The sequence below is a fragment of the Diabrotica virgifera genome, chromosome 6 (assembly GCF_917563875.1).
Source record: "Diabrotica virgifera virgifera chromosome 6, PGI_DIABVI_V3a".
Lineage (NCBI taxonomy): Eukaryota > Metazoa > Arthropoda > Insecta > Coleoptera > Chrysomelidae > Diabrotica > Diabrotica virgifera.
The window spans coordinates 118,129,090-118,149,984 of record NC_065448.1 but is presented as its reverse complement, the minus strand read 5'-3'; the positions used below and the strand labels follow the sequence as shown (position 1 = coordinate 118,149,984).

The 20,895-nt window shown below is 35.1% G+C and overlaps 1 protein-coding gene across 1 annotated transcript; it reads left to right on the top strand.

The window, feature by feature from the left end:
• Nucleotides 1-16,698: 16,698 nt before the first annotated feature.
• On the top strand, nucleotides 16,699-17,481 carry LOC126886167 (uncharacterized). Its single transcript, XM_050653019.1, has one exon. The coding sequence runs from the start codon at nucleotides 16,699-16,701 to the stop codon at nucleotides 17,479-17,481; it is 783 nt and encodes a 260-aa protein (XP_050508976.1).
• Nucleotides 17,482-20,895: the final 3,414 nt, after the last annotated feature.

The following is a 20,895-nucleotide window of genomic DNA, read 5'->3' as shown; positions in this document are numbered from 1 at the left end:
ACATCCAATATTTTTATAAATTCAATATATTTTTACAAACATCATATTCCCTCAGATAAATCATCTTCAAATTTCACAGTCAAGGTAATTATTTCTTCATGTCTTTACACTCAAAATAGTTCAAGGTTACCTGAGATTAGTTTTTGTTCCATTTTTAATGGATGTTTTTTTCTATGTTATTGCTTCTAAAAAGTTTTCCTCGATTATTTCTTCTTCTCTTTACTTTTGCTTACCGGTTTATATGAGAAATAAAACGAAGGATATGTTTTTAGCCATTTGGAAGAAATATACTAAGTCATAGCCCTTATAACATCCTGAGAAGCCCTGAGACAGCCACAGCCAAGTCATCATGGGAGTATGTCTGATTGGGAGCAAGTTATGGGAGCGTTCCAGCTCAGTTTTCGTCTTGGCACCTGGGCCTACAGGAGTCATGGGGTCGCACCATCCTGGTGCATCATTTTCTAGGATGCAACCGCAACCTTTTTAGGAATCATTGGGATTCGTTTGGGAACAATTAGTGTGTTTTAGTAACCATTGGTTTTTTTTTTACATTTCAGACTCTCGGTTTAATGCACTATGTTAATTAATTTTTTTCCAGATTTAGTTTACCTCTGGTTTTTTTTTAATATGACATATTTGTATATTATTGTATTTGGTTCCCAAACTTTGTATCTACGGTAACTTCTTGTGCACAGGAATAAGCCTAGAGAAAATTAGGTTTTTAATACTTTATTATTGCTTTGATATTGGTTTATGTAATTCGGGTAAATTTATTTTGTAATATTACTTGCTTGTTTCCCAAATATTTTATTGTTATTCGCTTTATTCCATTTTTGTTCGGATAATTTAGGTCATCGTCGGTATTTATCTCAACTTCATTTCTATTTCATTCATTGTATACTTAACTTACTTACTTCATTATTGTATTTTCCCTTAGTGAGGCTTGGGCCTATTTATTTGTATTATTTTCATCTTTGTCGGTTTCATTTAGTTGTAAGTAGCAAGCGTACTATAACCATTTGGTAAAGAGGACTCATGTGAGTTGTACCCTATATGTTAGTAAGAGGTACTTATACCTTTAAGTTTTGTAACAGATTAGTTATTGTAGTTAGCACAAATATAACTTTTGTATAACTTTTGTCATATTAGAGTCACAGGATATGCACTTTGTGTAACTCAGAGATTGTCAAAAATCTGGTAGTTATTTTTAATAAATATTTATTTATTTTGTATATCATTTATTTTTATTATTCCTTTATGTTCATTATTACAGGTTTAATATATGTAATATTCGACAGCAGTGTAAGATACCTGGGAAAATGATCGAAGATCATTTTAATGGCGCCCATGATTTGTTAGATTTATTTATCTTGTTCGTCTTTAGAAATTATTCATCTTCATTCCTCTTCAGTACATTATTATTATTTTATTAGTTCATCTTTTAGGTCATCATTACTATCTACATAGAGCTACTGTTATTCGACAGGCATGCAAACGAGCCGTATCCATCCTTGAGTGTCAAGTTGTTCTCTTGTATCTCTTGCTGGCCAACCCTATTCAGTTTACCTCTGTCTCTCCATACTTCTACTGCTATCCGTATTATCCCTTCTAATCCCCCTTTCTTCAGTACTACTGCAAAGTAGTATTTTTCCTATTGCGGCTTCTCAACGTAGAAGCCACTTCACCCTTTTCTTTACATCTATATCTCTACATATTATGTCTCATATATTTGTCCCATAGCTTACATTTAACTATTTAGTTATCTAGTCTTTTCTTTATTTTTTCCTTACTTCTGTTGGAGTATATCTATCTTTTTACTTTCACTCCAACAGAAGTTTTCATCTTCTTTTTGTTACATTGGTTACATTAATTGCTATATATATATATATATATATATATATATATATATATATATATATATATATATATATATATATATATATATATATATTGATACATGTATCCATGTGACTTCCAAAGTAGATTCTCGTAATACGTTGTTACTTCATATATACCGTTATGACTTCCGATTTCGGAAGTAACAACGTTTTGCCTATATTTTTACGAATTTGGCTACTAGATGGTATCAGAAGGCTTATATTAAAAATTTCGCTGGAAGTCATATCGTATCTAACATACTCATAAGATCAGATTTTAGTTCGACGGTATATCACCAGCGCTAGTGTCGCTCCCGTGCTACTATACAGGTTATGTACACAACGCGTAGCGTCTTCCGTATACCACACCGCTCGGTGTGACTTCCGTTTTTTGGCAACCCTGTGTAACGGTTTCCAGACATTTATCTGTTGTAGATTCGCGGTCCTAATCGTACTTAGTGTTTTGTGTGCCTTTTGTTTTTAAACATGAATAATAGCAGATCTGCTTTACTTTTAAAGTTAGCCTTAAATGAAGGTACAATAAGTGATTATATATCTCTATAATTATATAATTTCTGTACTTATTTCAATCTATAATATTTACTTACCTATTTACTTATATAAATTCATTTTTCTCGTGTTTTTGTTTACTTCCTTTTTTACAATGAACTTCTAATTTAATCTACACTCACCGGCACGAAAAACGGGCACCCTAAAAAAATGGGTAATTTTTGATGTCTCGTATCTCCCAAACCTTTGGTCCGATTTAAGTAATGTTTTTAATATGTTATAGCCTTATTATTTAACAATATACCTATGATAACATTGTTGATAGACAGGTAAATTTTCATTGTATACCGGGTGTACCAATCAAACTGGGTTTTTTTCTCAATTTTCACAACACCCTGTGGAATATTCTAGCCTTTATAAAATATTTAAATTAAAGCCTAACTATAGCTCCAGGTTTTATTAACATTCTGTTTTTTTATTCATTCGCTTACGTTGGATAATAAAAAAGTTAAGGTCTTTAACAACTAGCCATGTTCTTTATCGATACAGGTGTTTCTAAATATAAGTGCGACAAATTTTAAGGAGTAATTTCTGCATGAAAAAATAATGATCGTTTGGCAAAATAATTTTATATTTGCAAGCATTTGCGGACATAGCTTTATCAAGTAAACGATCATTATTTTTTCATGCAGAATTACCCCTTAAAGTTTGTCGCACTTATTTAGAAACACCATGTATTGATAAAGAACATGTTTAATTGTTAAAGTCCCTAACTTTTTTATTATCCAACATAAGCGAATGAATAACAAACAGAACATTAAGAAAACCTGGGGCTATAGTTGGGTTTTAATTTCAATATTGTATAAAGGCTAGAATATTCCACAGAGTGTTGTGAAAATTGAAACAAAAAAACCAGTTTGATTGGTACGCCCAGTATACAATGATAATTTACCTGTCTAGAAACAATATTATTACAGCGATATAGTTAAAGAATAAGGCTATAACATATTAAAGAAATACTTAAATCGGAGAATAGGTTTAGGAGATACGAGCCATCAAAAATGACCCATTTTTTGGGGTGCCCGTTTTTCGTGCCGGTGAATGTATCTATTAAATAATCTAAATTATTTTTAAAAATCTTATTAAAAGCTTAAATACAAGAAATGTAGGTAAATGTTCTCATTTAACGAAATTTCCGAAAATTGTGTATTTTTTTGACCCAAGTAGGCTGAAAAATCGATTTTATAGTTATTGTTATTTCGAAAGTAATAAAACGTGTAAAAATTACAAAAAAATTGAATGTACAATTACAATTGAATGGAATTAAATACACGATAAAATTAATCAAGAGCGATAAAAAGTTTAAAGTAATAAATTCTAGTAATAATATAAAATACAGTAAACTCTCTCTTAAGGGGGTAGGCGCAAAATCTCTGTCCAATGCTATTTAAATACATTTATTTTTTTCGAATCCTGAGAAAACTAATAAATATTTTTTAAAACATACACCCAGAATGAAAGATAACATTATTACGGGGGACCGAAAATCCCTTAGAATAAAAAAAAGTTTCTTTTGAATGAAATATTCGAAATTAAAAATCACACTAACTTTTCTCTTGTTTTTTCATCCCATTATCTTTATTAAAATAAACATATATTAGGTATATAAGTTATTAAAATAAACATTATATAAGTTTTCAGGGACTTTCTGCCCTCGGTAATAATGTAAGCTTCCATTCTGCGTTTAAATTTTTCAAAAATACTTATTAGTTTTCTCAGAATTCGAAAAAAAATTAATGCATTTAATTAGCACTGGACTAAGATTTTGCGCCTATCCTCAACGAGCACCTCCTCTATACGGACGGTATTTAAAACAAAATTCATTTGCCGATATACTGAGCCTGTACTCTTCTAGGTCTGGATCCCGCGTATGAAAAAAAAGTTGATTAATAGCAAGCTGAAAATTTGTTAATAGCTTAAGGGTGTCTAGTCGGATAAACTTTGATATATGGGAACACTGGAACAGGGGCAGTTTTAATTGTGGAACAGGTTAAAAATTTGGAACGGTCACACCACGAAAACGGCACATTTATTTTGTCCGACAGAATAGACTTAAACTCTCCGAACAGAGAATAAACTCTCATGCAAAAATCAGACTGCTATTTATGACCTGTCATAATTCCTGTCATTTGACATATTCTACATGTTCCACTCATTAAAACGCCCATTTAGTGATAAATAGCAGTCTGATTTTTGCATGAGAGTTTAATCTCTGTTCGGAGAGTTTAAGTCTGTTCTGTCGGACAAAATACATGTGCCGTTTTCGTCGTCTGACTGTTCCAAATTTTTAACCTGTTCCACAATTACAACTTCCCCTGTTCCAGTGTTCTCATGTATCAAAGTTTTTCCGACTAAACACCCTTAAGCTATTAACAAATTTTCAGCTTGCTATTAATTAACTTTTTTTTCATACGCGGGATCCAGACCTATTCCGGACAATCCCTTAAAATGATGTGTACCTAAATGAAAAAAAAAATACATAGATTTTTTTTCCAAATATTTTAGAATACAAAACTACAATATTTATATTTTATTATTTCAAATTAACACAGAGATGACAACGATTGATATTTGATAACTCTTTACCTTATCAGCAGTAGGTAATAAAAATCTGGTTCTAGTGTGGGATCCGTCATTAAAATATTTTGTGTGTCGGTCATTAAAAGAAATGTGACACCATAACGCGTTGCTCTAATAATACTGTAACATTGATATTATGTTGTGACTAAAAATGTTAACGGAATGTCTGCTTGGCCAAAGAAAACATCGGCACAATATCAGTTTTCTTCTTTGATATGTTACCTATGTGTATGCCAAATTTCATGTCAATCTTAAGTGGTTTTTTAAAATTTATGGGTTTTGCAATATTTTACCGTCAGCGAACGGACTAATAGAAGAGGATCCGATATAAGGCCGATCTGCATCGATATATTTAATGGATAACAATAATTATTGGATATGTAATTTAGTATGTTAACAATTATAAAAAACAAGGGGTGCATGATCTAATTTTCTTCTGACTATAATCAATTAATAATTAATAAATGACTTTTATCTACTCTATGTCATATTATAATATATAAATTTTTAGTTTGTGAAAACTGTCATTATAGATAGCAGTGCTTTAAAGTAAGCATGAAGTAACAATGTATTTTAAATGGGATTTACTTTTTCTCACTGTTTTTGACACACTTTCATATAATTAAATATTCTTTCAAGTGCCATCTCCGCGAAGGAGGTCGGCAATCATCATAGCTATTCGGACCTTGGAGACGGCTGCTCTGAAAAGTTCGTTTGATGTACATCTAGATACACCTAGATGACATAATGAGCAATAAATTACAAAAAAAAAATTTGACAGTTTTGTGGTTTGAAAGAAATTAGAATCTTTATATGTCACAGTTCTAAGAATTGTAGAATAGAAATGAATTCCAGTGACGAAGAGTTACAGTATTTTTATTTGTTTATCGTAGATAAAATATTGTATGAAATTGTGCGTGAAGTACTTTTTGCGAACTTACGCGATGTATAGCACTCACTCCGTTTCATAAATAACTATTTTCATATATTAAAAAAAATGTTTCGACCCGGGTAGATATTATTCCAGATTTTCAGATTTGGGCACAGAGTTGGATTGTTGGGTCATATATGGAGAGCAGGTAGCGCAACAACTATAAACTCAATTTTACAATGGAGACCCGGAGTTAGAAGGAGACGCGGAGGAACTAGAATAAATGGTTACAGGAATTAAAGGAAGATTTATATAGGGCAGGAATTAGAGACTAGCAGAAAAACAAAAGAGGATAGAAAGAAATGGAGAAGCATAGTCAATAGTATCGAGTAGCAGATTGGGAAAAATCTGCTCGAAAAAGATGGATCTAGATAGCTTTTTAGCGGGTAATCCCCACCTGGAGGGTTTAGCCATTTAATTTTTTATTACATATTATTATTGGTACATCAAAAATTAAAAGGACGGTGCCTGTAATAAAATCTAAAATATTAAAATTTTCTATAAGTTCAAATTTATTTATTAACATTTTTGATATAATTTTCATAAATAAATGACTTACTATTAACACTTTTTTAATTAATTCCAATAAATCCATTTTACAGCAATAATAATATATTAGTATTTTTGTTAAAATAAATATCAATCATATTATCATAAATAACACAGGTTTACAAAAAAACTAAATTTCGGACAATTTGACGAAACCATATGACAAGGGGGTTTTTGGAGTGGCTGATCACAAATCCGGGGTCTGCTCACCTCTATCGCGTCAGGTAAAGGTCATTTCAAGGTCAAATCAAGATAAATCGACAGTCGCTCTGAAAAAGTATATTAGGGGGTTCTTGGGGTCGCTGAAGATGAATCCGGAGTCCGCTGACCTCTATCTCGTCTAGTTCAACGTCATTTTAAGGTCAAATCAACATAAATTGACACAATTGCTCTGAAAGTATAGGGAGTTTTGGGGTCGCTGATCATGAAAACTGCGGTCCGTTGAGCTCTACTACGTCATGTAAAGGTCATTTCAAGTTCAAATCAGGAGGAGCTAACAAAATTGATTTGACCTTGAAATGGCCTTTACCTGACGTGGTTGAGCTCAACGGGCCCCAGTTTTGTGATCAGGGACCCCCAAAAACACCCTAATATACTTTTTCACAGCGATTGTGTTGATTTATCTTGATTTGACCTCGAAATGACCTTCAGCTACACGTGATAGAGGTCAGCGGATCCGGGATTCGTTATAAGCGACCCCAAAACCCTCCTAATATACTTTTTCAGAGCGACTGTCGATTTATCTTGATTTGTCCTTGAAATAACCTTTACCTGACGTGATAGAGGTTAGCGAACCCCGGATTCGTAACCAGCGACCCCAAAAACCCCCCTAGTCATATGGTTTCGTCAAATAGTCCGAAATGTATTTTTTTGTAAACCTGTATAATCAAAAGAATATCAATATTTTAATTTAAATAGACAACTTTAAAACACAGACAACTGTATTCACAGTAAAAGTTTCAAAAGATCACACATTACGCTCAAAATAGGAGGCAAATCTAGCAGAAGAGTCGTTGTGACTTTCAAAATATGACAACACCGCTGGAAGTGACAACGCGCCTTGAACTACCCTATATATGGAAGCCATAACGTATGCTGTACGCTTCGGTATATACGTATATATATACAAAATTTATTTTGGTAAATCCTTTCCCCTCAATAGGTAGATCCATTTTATAAGCCCTCCTTTTACCAAATACACAATTTTTAAAAAATAATTCCTAGTAGAAAAGGTGGAAGTCGGACAGCCTCTTCTGTATACCGGAAGTCACAACTTAACGTGCATCAATATATATATATATATATATATATAGATATATATATATATATATATATATATATATATGTGTGTGTGTGTTACACTTGAAGTTTCTGCGGGAGCTATATGTGCTGTCTGTTGTTTTCCGGGTTTGACTCCGCGTTGAATAATTTTGGTTTTGAGAAAAACCATTATTTTGACGACGTTTCGGCAAGATCTCACTTGCCATTGTCAAGCAATACAGGCAATTGCCTAGGGCGGCAAATTATGAGAGGGCGGCAAAAATACTGTACAAAAAAATATTTTTATATAAAAATTATGGATCTGGGTTCTGTCATTAAAGAGTGTGAAGCTCTTTCAAATGACTTTACCGCAAGGAAGCCAAAAATATTGTGCCCAAATTAAACATATAAACAAATCAGAAAGAGAAAAAGAAAAATTCAATTTGACGAGGGGTCGATGATGAACCAAGCTTTTCAGCTAGTGATGAGATGAAGATCCACACATTCTATATTATAATCGACACTCCGATAATAATAATATCGTATGGCATTTTTGCCGGGGAGATCCTTTCGGATAGTTCCGGCGCCATTTACATCTTTAACCCTGTTTTAAGTAACTAGTGCCGATGTACACTAGCCCAGGGGGACCGACGGCTTTTCGTGCTCTCCGATAAGAGACCTGAATAGATGTCTGGAATCTTATCGACTTATTTATCAACGTTTTCGTGTTATTAACATATTTGCCAGAATTAAGCAATGAAGAAATTTTTAAAGAAGATGAAAATTTGAAACAAAATTATGACCAAGATACATCATTCATCCATGAATGCATTGACTTAAAGGGTGATTTGGATACCACAATAAAATCACCAATTGACATACTTATCTTACTATTTAAAGAAGAATTAGTGCAGTCACTGAAGGTGGATATGAGCTATTACCTCCGATTTCGTTGAACCTCGGTCAATTTGCATGAAAATAGGTGAGTGGTTAGAGGATATCTCAAGGAACAAAGGTGACATGGTGCCAACTTGCGCTTTTACCCTAGGAGTGGATGCCCCGTCTCGGGAGTGAAAATTATTTTATTAAAAATAACCCCATAATTCGATAAAAGGACAAATTCTAAGCAGAATTTGTTATATAAATTTATTAAAATAATTCAAAACTTTTTGAGTGATTCAAGATCAAAGATTTTCATTTCGTGAGAAAAATGCATGTTTTTAACCGATTTTTCATAAATAACTCAAAAACTATAAGATTTTACAAAAAAGTTATTATTACCAAAATTGAAGCTAATAAAAAAATAAAATAAACTCCTTAGTGAAAAAACCTTTTAATGTTAAATGAAAGTGAGTTATAGCTAAATTTCAAGCTTAAATAACGGGAAAATTATGCATTTTATGACATAACTTTATTAAACATTTGTCAAATTATTTAGAAATAACTATCAAATGAGCCCCGAACAAGCTGATAGCATTAAAATTTATGCAGAAAATATTTTTCAGAATTTATCTTTTAAAAATTTTTAAAAAAGTTATTGTTTTTTTAATAACTCCGTTAATTTTTACGATATCAGGTTTGCGTGGAAACAATTTGAAAGTTAATTTTAATGGTTATTAAACCACGTTGAATTTAATCTTTTAAAACCCTTACTTTTTTTAAAATAAAAGGTTAAATGGTCCCGATTACATGGTTCTCGCAGTAAAATTTAAGCTTTACACGTTTCTATCTCGGCTATTTTTTGTTACCCTACAGAAATAGTAAAAAGGTAAAATATTTGATACAGAAAAAACTAGAATTTGGTTATACATATATCAGTTTTTACGTATATTGAGTATTTTTGGAGTATCAAAAGAAAATGAAAATTACGATAATTTTAGAATTTCTAATTTTTTTAAATCATAATTGTTTTTCAAAAATATGCATTACTCTTCTTCTTTCTCGAAACTCCTTATGCCCCTCAGGGGCGTCGGAGGTTTTATTCATCTTCTATCCATTGCTTGGGGTCCTTTGCTAACTCTTTCATTTGTTGAAGTGTTTTTCTTTTTTCCTGTCCAATTTCTATAATCTGATCGATCCATCTCTTCCTTGGCCTCCCTTTCCTTCTTTTACCATATCTTTTTGATTTGATCACCTGCCTTGGTAGTCTTCCTTGATCCATCCTGTTAATGTGTCCATACCATTTTAATTTTCTTTTTTGGATCTTGGTTATTATCGATTCTTGTTTCAGTTTTTGTCTAATAACTTCATTTCTTATTCTGTCCAATTTCGTTTTTCCTTCTATTTTTCTCAGCTGCTTCATCTCCGCTGCGTTTATTGTACTGTCTATTTTTGCATTGTTTACCCATGTCTCACTTGCATATTTAAAGTTGGTACAGATATTGCATTGTATACCTTCAGTTTTATTTCTTTATCTATTTCTTGCTTTTCAAATATTGTTTTATTTAGTGCATAGCAGATCTTATTTGCATGCACAAGAAATTCTCGAAAAGATGGACGAATGAAGAATACATAAAAACAAAGATAAAATTAAATATCAAGAAATTAATAAACAAATAAAACAGAAAATAAAACAAGCTAAGGAAACATGGATGTCCATTAAACGTCAAGAAATTGAGGAATGTGAGGCAAGGTATGACACTTTCAACACCCACATGAAGGTTAAAGAAATGATTTCAGGAAATCGTAACAAACCAATCGGGATATTAACAAATGCAGATGGTACCACTATAACTGAAACGCAAGACAAAGTACGTAGATGGAAAATATACATTTTTATCACCAAAAAAGGAAACACCTATTTTATCACCAAAAAGTAGAACAATTAGAAGTTAACGGAGAATCCACGGGAGCAGAAATAATGAAAGAGGAAGTTATTTATGCCATAAAACACACAAAAGGTAAAAAATCTCCAGGACCCGATGAAATACCAATTGAACTATTGAAGATAATTGATGAAGATAATATTGATGTCTTGGTAGACCCTTTTAACTCCATATACAAGACAGGACACATACCCAAAAAATGGCTTCCCTCAACTTTTGTAACGATTCCAAAAATCACAAATGCTAAAGATTGCAATGGCTATCGGACAATTGCATTAATAAGCCACACACTGAAAACCTTCCTTAAAATCAGAGTGGGCAGTCCGATAAGTACTTAGCCTACAAAAGAAAAAGGAAAATTTTGGAAAAGTGGCAATTTATTTCTCTACATAGTCTCCTTTTAGCTCGATACACTTGACCCAGCGATGCTCCAACTTCTTTAACCCGTCTGAAAAATACCTTTTCTCGAGGTCTGCAAAATAGGCTTCCGTGGCAGCGATGAACTCCTCATTCGACTTAAATTTCTGCCTAGCGAGTGTCTTTTTCAAGTTTGGAAACAAATAGTAGTCGCACGAGGTCGAATCTGGAGAATAGGGTGGATGGGGCAACAGTTCGTTGCCAAATTCGACCAATTTGGCCATGGCGACGGCGCATATGTGAGCCGGTGCGTTGTCATGGTGAAAGAGCACATTTTCCTTGCCAAATGAGGTCGTTATTTCTTCAATTCGGCTTCGAATCGGCCCAATAATTCGGCATAATAGGGCCCTGTGATCGTTTTGCCCTTATTCAAGTAGTCCATATAGATCACACCTTGTGAATCCCAGAAAATTCTGGCCATCACCTATCCTGCCGATTGGACAGTCTTAGCTTTCTTCGGAGCACGTTCGCCGGGTGCTGTCCACTCTTTCGACTATTTCTTGGTTTCTGGTGTATACCAGTGAATCCATGTTCCGTCTAAAGTTATGAAATGACGTAAAAACTACTTTGGATCACCCTTAAATAGCGTCGTTACCTACACCCGAATGGGTAGGTCTAAAAATTATATATAATATAATCCACCACTATAAATCCACCAAGTAATAATTGCATTTTGCTTGAATTCGAAAACTCACCTAGTGTCCCCTGATGACGAGTTGACATGACTCGAAACTAGTCGGGCTCCGGTGAGGTTCGAATCCAACTAAAATGCAATTATCCATTTCATATATATATATATATATATATATATATATATATATATATATATATATATGAAACTTAAAGCTAAACTCAATAAAATAATTAATATTAAAAATAAACTCACCAGGCTTCCGGGTTGGTTTCTAGACCCATATTTCGACGTCCTCTCTGACGTCATCTTCAGGGCTTCCGAGGTCTCAGTCTCCTGAGGCTCCAGACACTACACTCACTACTTCACTACTCACTGCACTACTGTATATATATATATATATATATATATATATATATATATATATATATATATATATATATATATATATATCAAACAGATGAAATAGAGAATGTGGAAAAATCCCCCTACGAACAATTCACACATCCATCATTTCGGGCTGGGAAAATTTTTTTGAATAGAATCAAAGATCCAAACACTAGTTCTTAGAAATGTGTTTCGCCCTCTTCAACCTCTCTGGGTTCATCAGTAAAGATGAGAGGTTGAATATCTTTAGACACATTCCAATTAAAAAACAACATTCGAGACCCAGACATAGCAGGAGCGTAAATCTACGGCAAATCTGACAATGACAGTCTCAAGTTTTAATTCCCTAATTACTTAAAGTAAGTAAAATATATGTTTAAAAACAGAAGATGTAGATCTTTGAAACACACTCAGTGATCAAAAGATCCAAGGTTAATGGTTTAACGACCAGTCGTATGAAATCAAACAGATGAAATAGAGAATGTGGAAGAATCCCCCTACGAACAATTCACACATCCACCATTTCGGGCTGGGAAAATTTTTTTGAATAGAATCAAAGATCCAAACATCAGTTCTTAGAAATGTGTTTCGCCCTCTTCAACCTCTCTGGGCTCATCAGTAAAGATGAGAAGTTGAATATCTTTAGACACATTCCAATCAAAAAACAACATTAAATTTACAGACAATTCCGAGTTCCACCATCGAAAAGATTATAATACCCATGTTCGTCCGTCTAAAGATCTGGTCTACTGGCAAGGATCGATCCCACCGTAGACCATGGATAAGGCAGTCCTGACTATACCCTTTAACCCTCCGTGAGTCGCTATCGGTGTCACACACCGACAACAGAATTATTCATTCGGGATTTACAAAATAACTGGTTTTTTCTATCGCCACTTTCTGTACCTCTTTCTATCAACTAACCTCGTGTTAGTTACCTACTTGGGTACATTTGTGTGAGTTTTATAGCTATTTTCGGTGCAAGACTCCGTAGCGACTAACGGTGTGGTTATTACTTTATTGGCATAACTGGAAAAAAACGTTTTTTGGAATTATGGAAAATGGTTCCTAGCGAATATTTTTATATTACAAATAACAATATGTACATGTACATTGTTATACTAGGGTTTTTCATTTTATATCTGTTGTTTTTCAATAAAACATTTTCAAGAATATTTTTCAGTCATTCCTATACACAATATAAAGTATTTGTATGAATTTTATAGCAATAACTATTTTTTTTTAATTGTCGGTCTCTGACACCGTAGCGACTCTTGATGTTCCGTTTATCCTAGCGACTAACGGAGGGTTAAAAATAATGGTGTCTATGTTACATAATTTTAAAACATCTTTTAGCCATCTACTCAAAGTCTGCGTAGATACTGCTTTATATGGTTTTTTTATAGTTATAAACAACTTGTCCTCTGATTGAGGACGAATGTTTTTAGAAATCTCTAAATAGTGACATAAAGTCGATGCTGCACACAACTGTGGTTTTTCTTTAAAATAGGGAAATCTTAAAATAGGTTGATTTTTATTTTTCGAAGAAGTCTTTATCCTATCTTGTATCAAAATCTCAATTTTATCTTGATCCATTTAAATATTTTGAATTTTTATTAGGGATGGGGTCTGCAACCTGTGACCAAGTAAATTGATATTTGAATAAACATATTTTTTGGATGCAAAAAGCATAAACACCTAACCAATCACCTAACTAAAAGAATTATAGACCAGAACATCCCACTCCCTGTAAATATTCTCTTTATTCTGTCACTGAATAAAAAGAAAATTTTTGACTGTTTGGTATCTTTCTTGTCGGATAGTAAAATATTATTGTAATTAGTTTTAGGTATTTGTAAAATATGTTTAAAAAAATATTAAAAAAATAAGAAAAAATAAAAAAATATAAATAAAAACATGAAACAAAAAAAATATATAAAAAAATTAATAATAAATAATAAAAAAAAAATTAAAGAAAAAAATCAAAGAGGATTTAAACCTCCGCGGGGTTGAACCGGATTGACATCCTTTCGCAGTGACAAAAAAAAAAACAAAAAAAAACAAAACAAAACAAAAAAAAACAAAACAAAAAAAACTAAAATAACATACAAAAAAGAATGCATTTATTTTAATATTAACATTAATATTTTTATTTGTAAAATGTATACACTATGTGTTCTTCATAAACATTAATAGTCCAGAAAGCCACTGCGCATCCGCTAGGAAAAATATTCTAATTCGTATTTTTTGCACAATCTTACTCAAAAAGGACCCCTTTTAACAAATTTGCATGTTGCCAGGACTAAAAGGTGGTCAAAAATTTTTTAAACGTTTTTTTTTTGTTTTTTTCCTAAAATTATTTTTTTTGCATGGAAACAAGTTTTTTTAGGTTTTTTGGATCATTCCAAACAGAAAAGGTCTTTAGTGACTTTTCTCTAAAAATGATAGTTTTTGACATATAAGCGATTAAAAATTGAAAAATTGCGAAATCGGCCATTTTTAACCCTCAAAAACTATGTGAAAACCTGAAAATTTGAATGTTGCCAAGGTAGATAGATATTCTTTAAACATCGATTGATGAAATCCCGATGAGTTTTTTGCAATACAATATTCAAAACTCCTTTATTTTTTAATTGCTAATCAAGCGTGCGCGACACTATTTCCCACCGAAAGTATGGTGCAAACGAAAGGAATAAATTCGTTATTTCGTAAACCGGCGACTTTAAGGAAAAATCCCGAAACAGTTCGATTTTTATTTTTAAGTTATGATATTGTGGCATATATGGTATACTAGTGACATCATCCTTCTGGAGGTAATGACGTAATCGATAATTTTTTTTAAATGAGAATAGGGGCCATGTGCTAGCTTATTGGAAAGGTTCTTCAATTCTATATTCAGTAATATAACCATTTACATAATTAATGATACAGGGTGTCCAAAAAATTTTTATTTAATTAAATTATTTGAGAAAAAAGAAGTAGAAGGACACCCTGTAAAAAATAATTATGTAAATGTTTACATTACTAAATAGAGAAATGAAGAACCTTTCAAATGAGCTACCACGCGACCCCTATTCTTATTTAAAAAAATCATCGATTACGTCATCACGCCCAGACGGATGACGTCACTAGTATACCATATATGCCACAATATCATAACTTAAAAATAAAAATCGATCTGTTTCGGGATTTTTCCTTAAAGTCGCCGATTTACGAAAGAACGAATTTATTCCTTTCATTTGCACCATACTGTCGGTGGAAAATAGTGTCGCGCATGCTTGATTAGCAATCAAAAAACAAAGGAGTTTTGAATATTGTATTGCAAAAAACTCTTCAGGATTTCATCAATCGATGTATACAGAATATCTGCCTACCTTGGCAACATTCAAATTTTTAGATTTTCACATAGTTTTTGAGGGTTAAAAATGGCCGATTTCGCAATTTTTCAATTTTTAATCGCTTATATGTCAAAAACTATAACTTTTAGAGAAAAGTCACTAAAGACCTTTTCTGTCTGGAATAATCCAAAAAACCTAAAAAAAACTTTTTTCCATGGAAAAAAGATAATTTTAGGAAAAAAACAAAAAAAAAACGTTTAAAAAATGTTTGACCACCTTTTGGTCCTGGCAACATGCAAATTTGTTAAAAGGAGTCCTTTTTGAGTATGATTGTGCAAAAAATCCGAATTAGAATATTTTTCCTAGCGGATGCGCAGTGGCTTTCTGGACTATAAGTAGTATAATATATTTATATTTATTAACATAGTATGTACATTAGCTGTAATGAGTAGGTAAATAAGAAGTAAAAAAATTGTAATAATATTATAATAACCAAGTTTCACTAATTGGCAATATCTTTAATACATTTACTTTTGATTGAGACTGGCTGAATGACCATAGTCCAAGCCAAAAATGAAAAAAAAAAAGAAAAAAGAAAAAGAAAATATTTGGGCAATGAAGGTTTGAGATTATATTATATACCTTTGTAAAAAATTTTTAAAATGTTTTTATGATTTTCTGGGATATCTATTATCAATGCCAATGCAGCTCTATGAATGTTTATAGAGCTATATGTATAATCCTGATCTACGATAGATTTAATGAAATTAATAATATTCGATAATTCATAAGCAAAAGGGTCAATATTTGTTTCAATACTATACCTCCATCATCTCTTGAAAACTGTATCATATAAGTTTAGTGTTTTTGTTGTAACAGATGCAATCATAATTGCGATGGAATCCTCAGGAATACCTTTTCTTAAAAAAGCTTGCCTGACAAAAGGGTTCAAAATTAAATTTTTATTAGATCCTAAAATTATCTTTTTGATTGATATCAGTTTATTAAAGGTTGAATACCAAGGCTGATTTGGCCATTCTGGTACTACCACAATTCCTACTGCTTTGTCACATAAATATGATTTTTTCTAAAACTCTTGGAATTGTGGCAGATTGACAGTTAACCTACGACCACATATGTGTTGACCGACTGGGGAAAGAAGAGGAGATTGATTAACCGACGTCTGTCAGAACATATTCAGAAACTCCGAAAAGAACTGTCATAGTTTTCTTACTTGTTTTAGTATGTAGTTTGTTATAAAAAAACTAATAAAATAGTTTAAAGTGTGCCCCGACTACTTTGCATCCCGCAAACCGGCCACATTGGTGACATTATGACAGATAACGACCAAACAATGCCAAACGATAATGCTACACCATACGAAGGCAATGATCACCCAATAATTGCACGGGTAGGCATAAAAGCTCCAGAGTTTTGGCGCAATGAACCAGAACAATGGTTTCTTCGGCTGGAGGCGCAGTTCCGACAAGCCAAAATAACATCTGACAACTTCAAATTCGATCATACTGTTGCTAGTTTAAACAGTGACATACTAATAGAAGTGGCGGATATTGTAAAGAATCCAACTGCTGGCAATGCCTGTACACAACTGAAAGCTCGCCTTCTCGAAAGGTATGGCATTAGCTCAGATGAAAGGATCCACAGATTAATGGAGCTCACTCTGGGTGACTTAAAACCCACTCAACTACTCCACAGAATGCAAGCTCTGGCCACGGATAGCATTAGTACACAAGTTCTAAAACATTTTTGGTTGGACCGCCTACCACCTTCGGTTCGAAGTGTTATAGCTGTTCTTGATGGAGATCTAGAAGAGCTTGCTAAGAAAGCCGGTAAGTACCTCCGATGTTCCAGTTTTCCAGTCATGGCTGTTACCGAAAGCCCTACCTTAGACAAAGCAGTGGCTGCATTGAATGTCCAAGTGAGCGCTTTATCCAACAGATTAGCTGTAGCTGAAGAACGGCAACATATTCAAATGGTCAAGAGTACCAAGTCATCATCTGACGAGCAGTGTTACTACCATCGAAGATTTGGTGCACAAGCAAAGAAATGTAGACCACCCTGCAGTTTTACAAAAAACGACGAAAGGGCGCAGTAATGGCGGCCACTCCAGCCCCTCACATACCACGCCGCCTCTTCATTACCGATAGTGTTCTCCAACTTCAGTTCCTTATTGATACAGGGGCAGACCTGAGTGTGCTTCCACGTAAAATCTGCACTGCGACTCGGCCCAGCACTGTATGCCTATATTCTGCCACCGGATCGTGCATCCAAACGTATGGGCAGAGACAACTTTCACTAAACCTTGGTCTAGACCAACCTGTAACATGGAAATTTGTAGTCGCAGATGTCACCACACCCACACTAAGAGCCGATTTTCTGACACATTATGGCATTAGTGTTGACATGAGAAACAAACGACTAGTAAGCTCAAATATGTCAAGCAGTATTACCTGTGTGTCTCGTCGTGTTAAAGTACCAGAAGTAGGCCTATCCACTGCCCATCCTTACGATCGTCCGGCAGCCACTATACCAGAGGATACTGAAAGGGTCCAGCACTATATTGAGACTCGAGGTACACCAGTATTTTCTAAGCCACGAAGACTTCCACCAGATCGTTTTCAAGCTGCACGAGCAGAATTCAACAAGCTGATGCCGGCAGGCATTATTCGACCATCAAAGTCATCTTGGGCTAGTCCGCTTCACTTGGTTAAGAAGTCCAATGGACGATGGCGAGCCTGTGGAGATTTCCGCCGTCTAAATGCCATGACCAAACCAGATCGCTACCCAATACCGCACATCCAGGATTTTGCTAACCAGCTACATGGAAAGAGAATTTTCTCTTGTATTGATTTGGTACGTGCTTTTTACCAAATTCCAGTCCACCCGAAGGATGTACAAAAGACGGCTGTAATAACCCCCTTTGGGCTTTACGAGTTTCTCCGAATGCCATTCGGTTTGCGAAATGCTGCCCAGACGTTCCAGAGGTACCTCGATCACCTTTTTCGAGAATGCCCATATGTGCATGTATACATCGACGATATTTTGGTTGCCTCGGAGACTGATACCGAGCACGAGAAACACCTGGCATCAGTACTACGGATTCTGGAAGCAAATGGTCTTCAAATCAACAAGGATAAATCAAAATTCCGTGAAAGTGAAGTAAACTTCCTGGGTGCCACGGTCTCCCCAACTGGCGTTTGTCCATTGCCGGCTAAAGTAGGCGCAATTCACAACTTTCCACAACCTACGACCTATCGACAGCTAAGAAGGTTTATGGGTATGCTCAATTTCTACAGACGTTGGTTACTAAATGCTGCGAATGAACTAATGCCATTAACGGACATACTGTCTCAGCAAAAGAAAAAGAACAAGAACTGACATTAACACCAGCAGCTGCAGCAGCTTTCTCCAAAGTCAAAGAACTCTTGGCCGCGTCGACTGAATTGGTTTTCCCAGCACCGAATTCCCAATTGAACATATCATTTGATGCCTCAGATGTTGCCATCGGCGGTGTTTTGCAACAGCTTATAGGTGAACATCTACAACCCATCGCTTTCTTCTCTAGAAAGCTTTCTAAGACGGAGCGAAACTATAGCACTTATGACCGAGAGTTGCTGGCCATATTCAGTGGCATACATCACTTCCGCCATTTTCTTGAGGGCATGCCGTTTACCATTTATACTGACCACAAGTCTTTAACGTTTGCCTTCCAACAGCGACATGAGCGGCAGTCTCCACGACAGATACGCCAACTAGAATTTATTGGACAATTCTCGACCGACATTCGACATATTCAGGGTGCAGCCAATATCGTTGCCGATTTTCTCTCACGACCCGAAGTAGACGCTGCCACAACACCCATTACCATTGACTATAACCGGCTATCCGAAGCTCAGACTACAGATGAGACTCTCCAACAGACTCTGAACGATCCTGCTAGCTCCTTACAACTTCAGCGAATAGTTCTACCAGATAGCCAACGACCTATTTATTGTTCAGTCCAAGATGGTCGTATACGAGTTTATGTGCCAGCTGTGTTCCAGAGAGACGTTTTCCTGAAGTTCCACACGCAGTCCCACCCAGGACATGCTGCTACATTACGAATGATTGCCGAACGCTTTGTGTGGCATAACATGAATCGCCAAGTCAAGCAGTGGTCACGAGAGTGCATCCAATGTCAACGTGCCAAAATTGGACGTCACACTGTTACACCTGTGATACCTATAGGAATGCCAGACGATCGATTCGCACACATACATGTCGACATTGTGGGCCCACTTCCAACAAATCAGAACTTTCGATACCTGCTCACAATCATCGATCGTTTCACGAGATGGCCCGAGGCCATACCTATCCCGGAAATTACAGCCGAAGTTGTTGCGCAGAAGCTCCTTGAGGGATGGATATCTCGGTTTGGTGTGCCAGCAACCATAACAACGCATCGAGGTAGGCAATTTGAGAGCCACTTATGTCGCCAGCTCAATAGATTGCTAGGTGTACAACATATTAAAACCACTGCCTACCACCCACAGTCAAATGGATGTATTGAACGTTTCCACCGAACCCTCAAGGCTGCTCTCATCGCCGCGGACACAGTATCGTGGGTTGACGCCCTCCCTCTGGTCAGGCTAAGCCTTCGAAATACTTTCAAACAGGACATTGCGGGTACAGCCTCCGAGTTAGTGTATGGTACCACAGTATGTCTCCCTGGACAGCTGCTTATCCCTAGTGCTGCTACACCCGACGATCACAGTTTTGTCCAACGACTACGTCAGACCATGGGAGCATTGCGGCCTGTACCGACGAGCAACCACTCAGTCCGCATTGCCTTTGTCCATCCGGATCTGCAGACTACGAGTCATGTGTTTGTGCGGACTGATAAAGTAAAGCCTCCGCTTACACCTCACTATACAGGCCCGTTCAGAGTGATAGAACGAAGTGACAAGTTTCTAACTGTGGATGTCAAAAATGTTCCTCAGCGAATTTCCATGGACCGACTAAAACCAGCATATATTCCAGCGGCCCAACAGGTGCAGGAAGAACATGCATATGCCAACCGTCTGATGAGAAACACAGGTCAACATAGCCGTTCGAAACCAGTAGGTTCCTCACTGGAGGGGAGCCCTGTGGCAGATTGACAGTTAACCTACGACCACATATGTGTTGACCGACTGGGGAAAGAAGAGGAGATTGATTAACCGACGTCTGTCAGAACACATTCAAAAACTCCGAAAAGAACTGTCATAGTTTTCTTACTTGTTTTAGTATGTAGTTTGTTGTAAATAAACTAATAAAATAGTTTAAAGTGTGCCCCGACTACTTTGCATCCCGAAAACCAGCCACAGAATAATAGCAAAAGGTGGAAAAGCATAAAATTTTAATCCATGCCAATTTAGAGTGAAGGCATCATCTTTCTCCGATTCGGGGTCAGGTTTCCAAGATACATACCTTGCACATTTTTTGTTAAGATATGTGGCAAACAAATCGATTTCTGGAATATGAAGCGGCT

Coding starts and splice junctions, on each gene's coding strand:
- LOC126886167 (XM_050653019.1), top strand. CDS start 16,699: ATGACAGATAACGACCAAACAATGCCAAACGATAATGCTACACCATAC.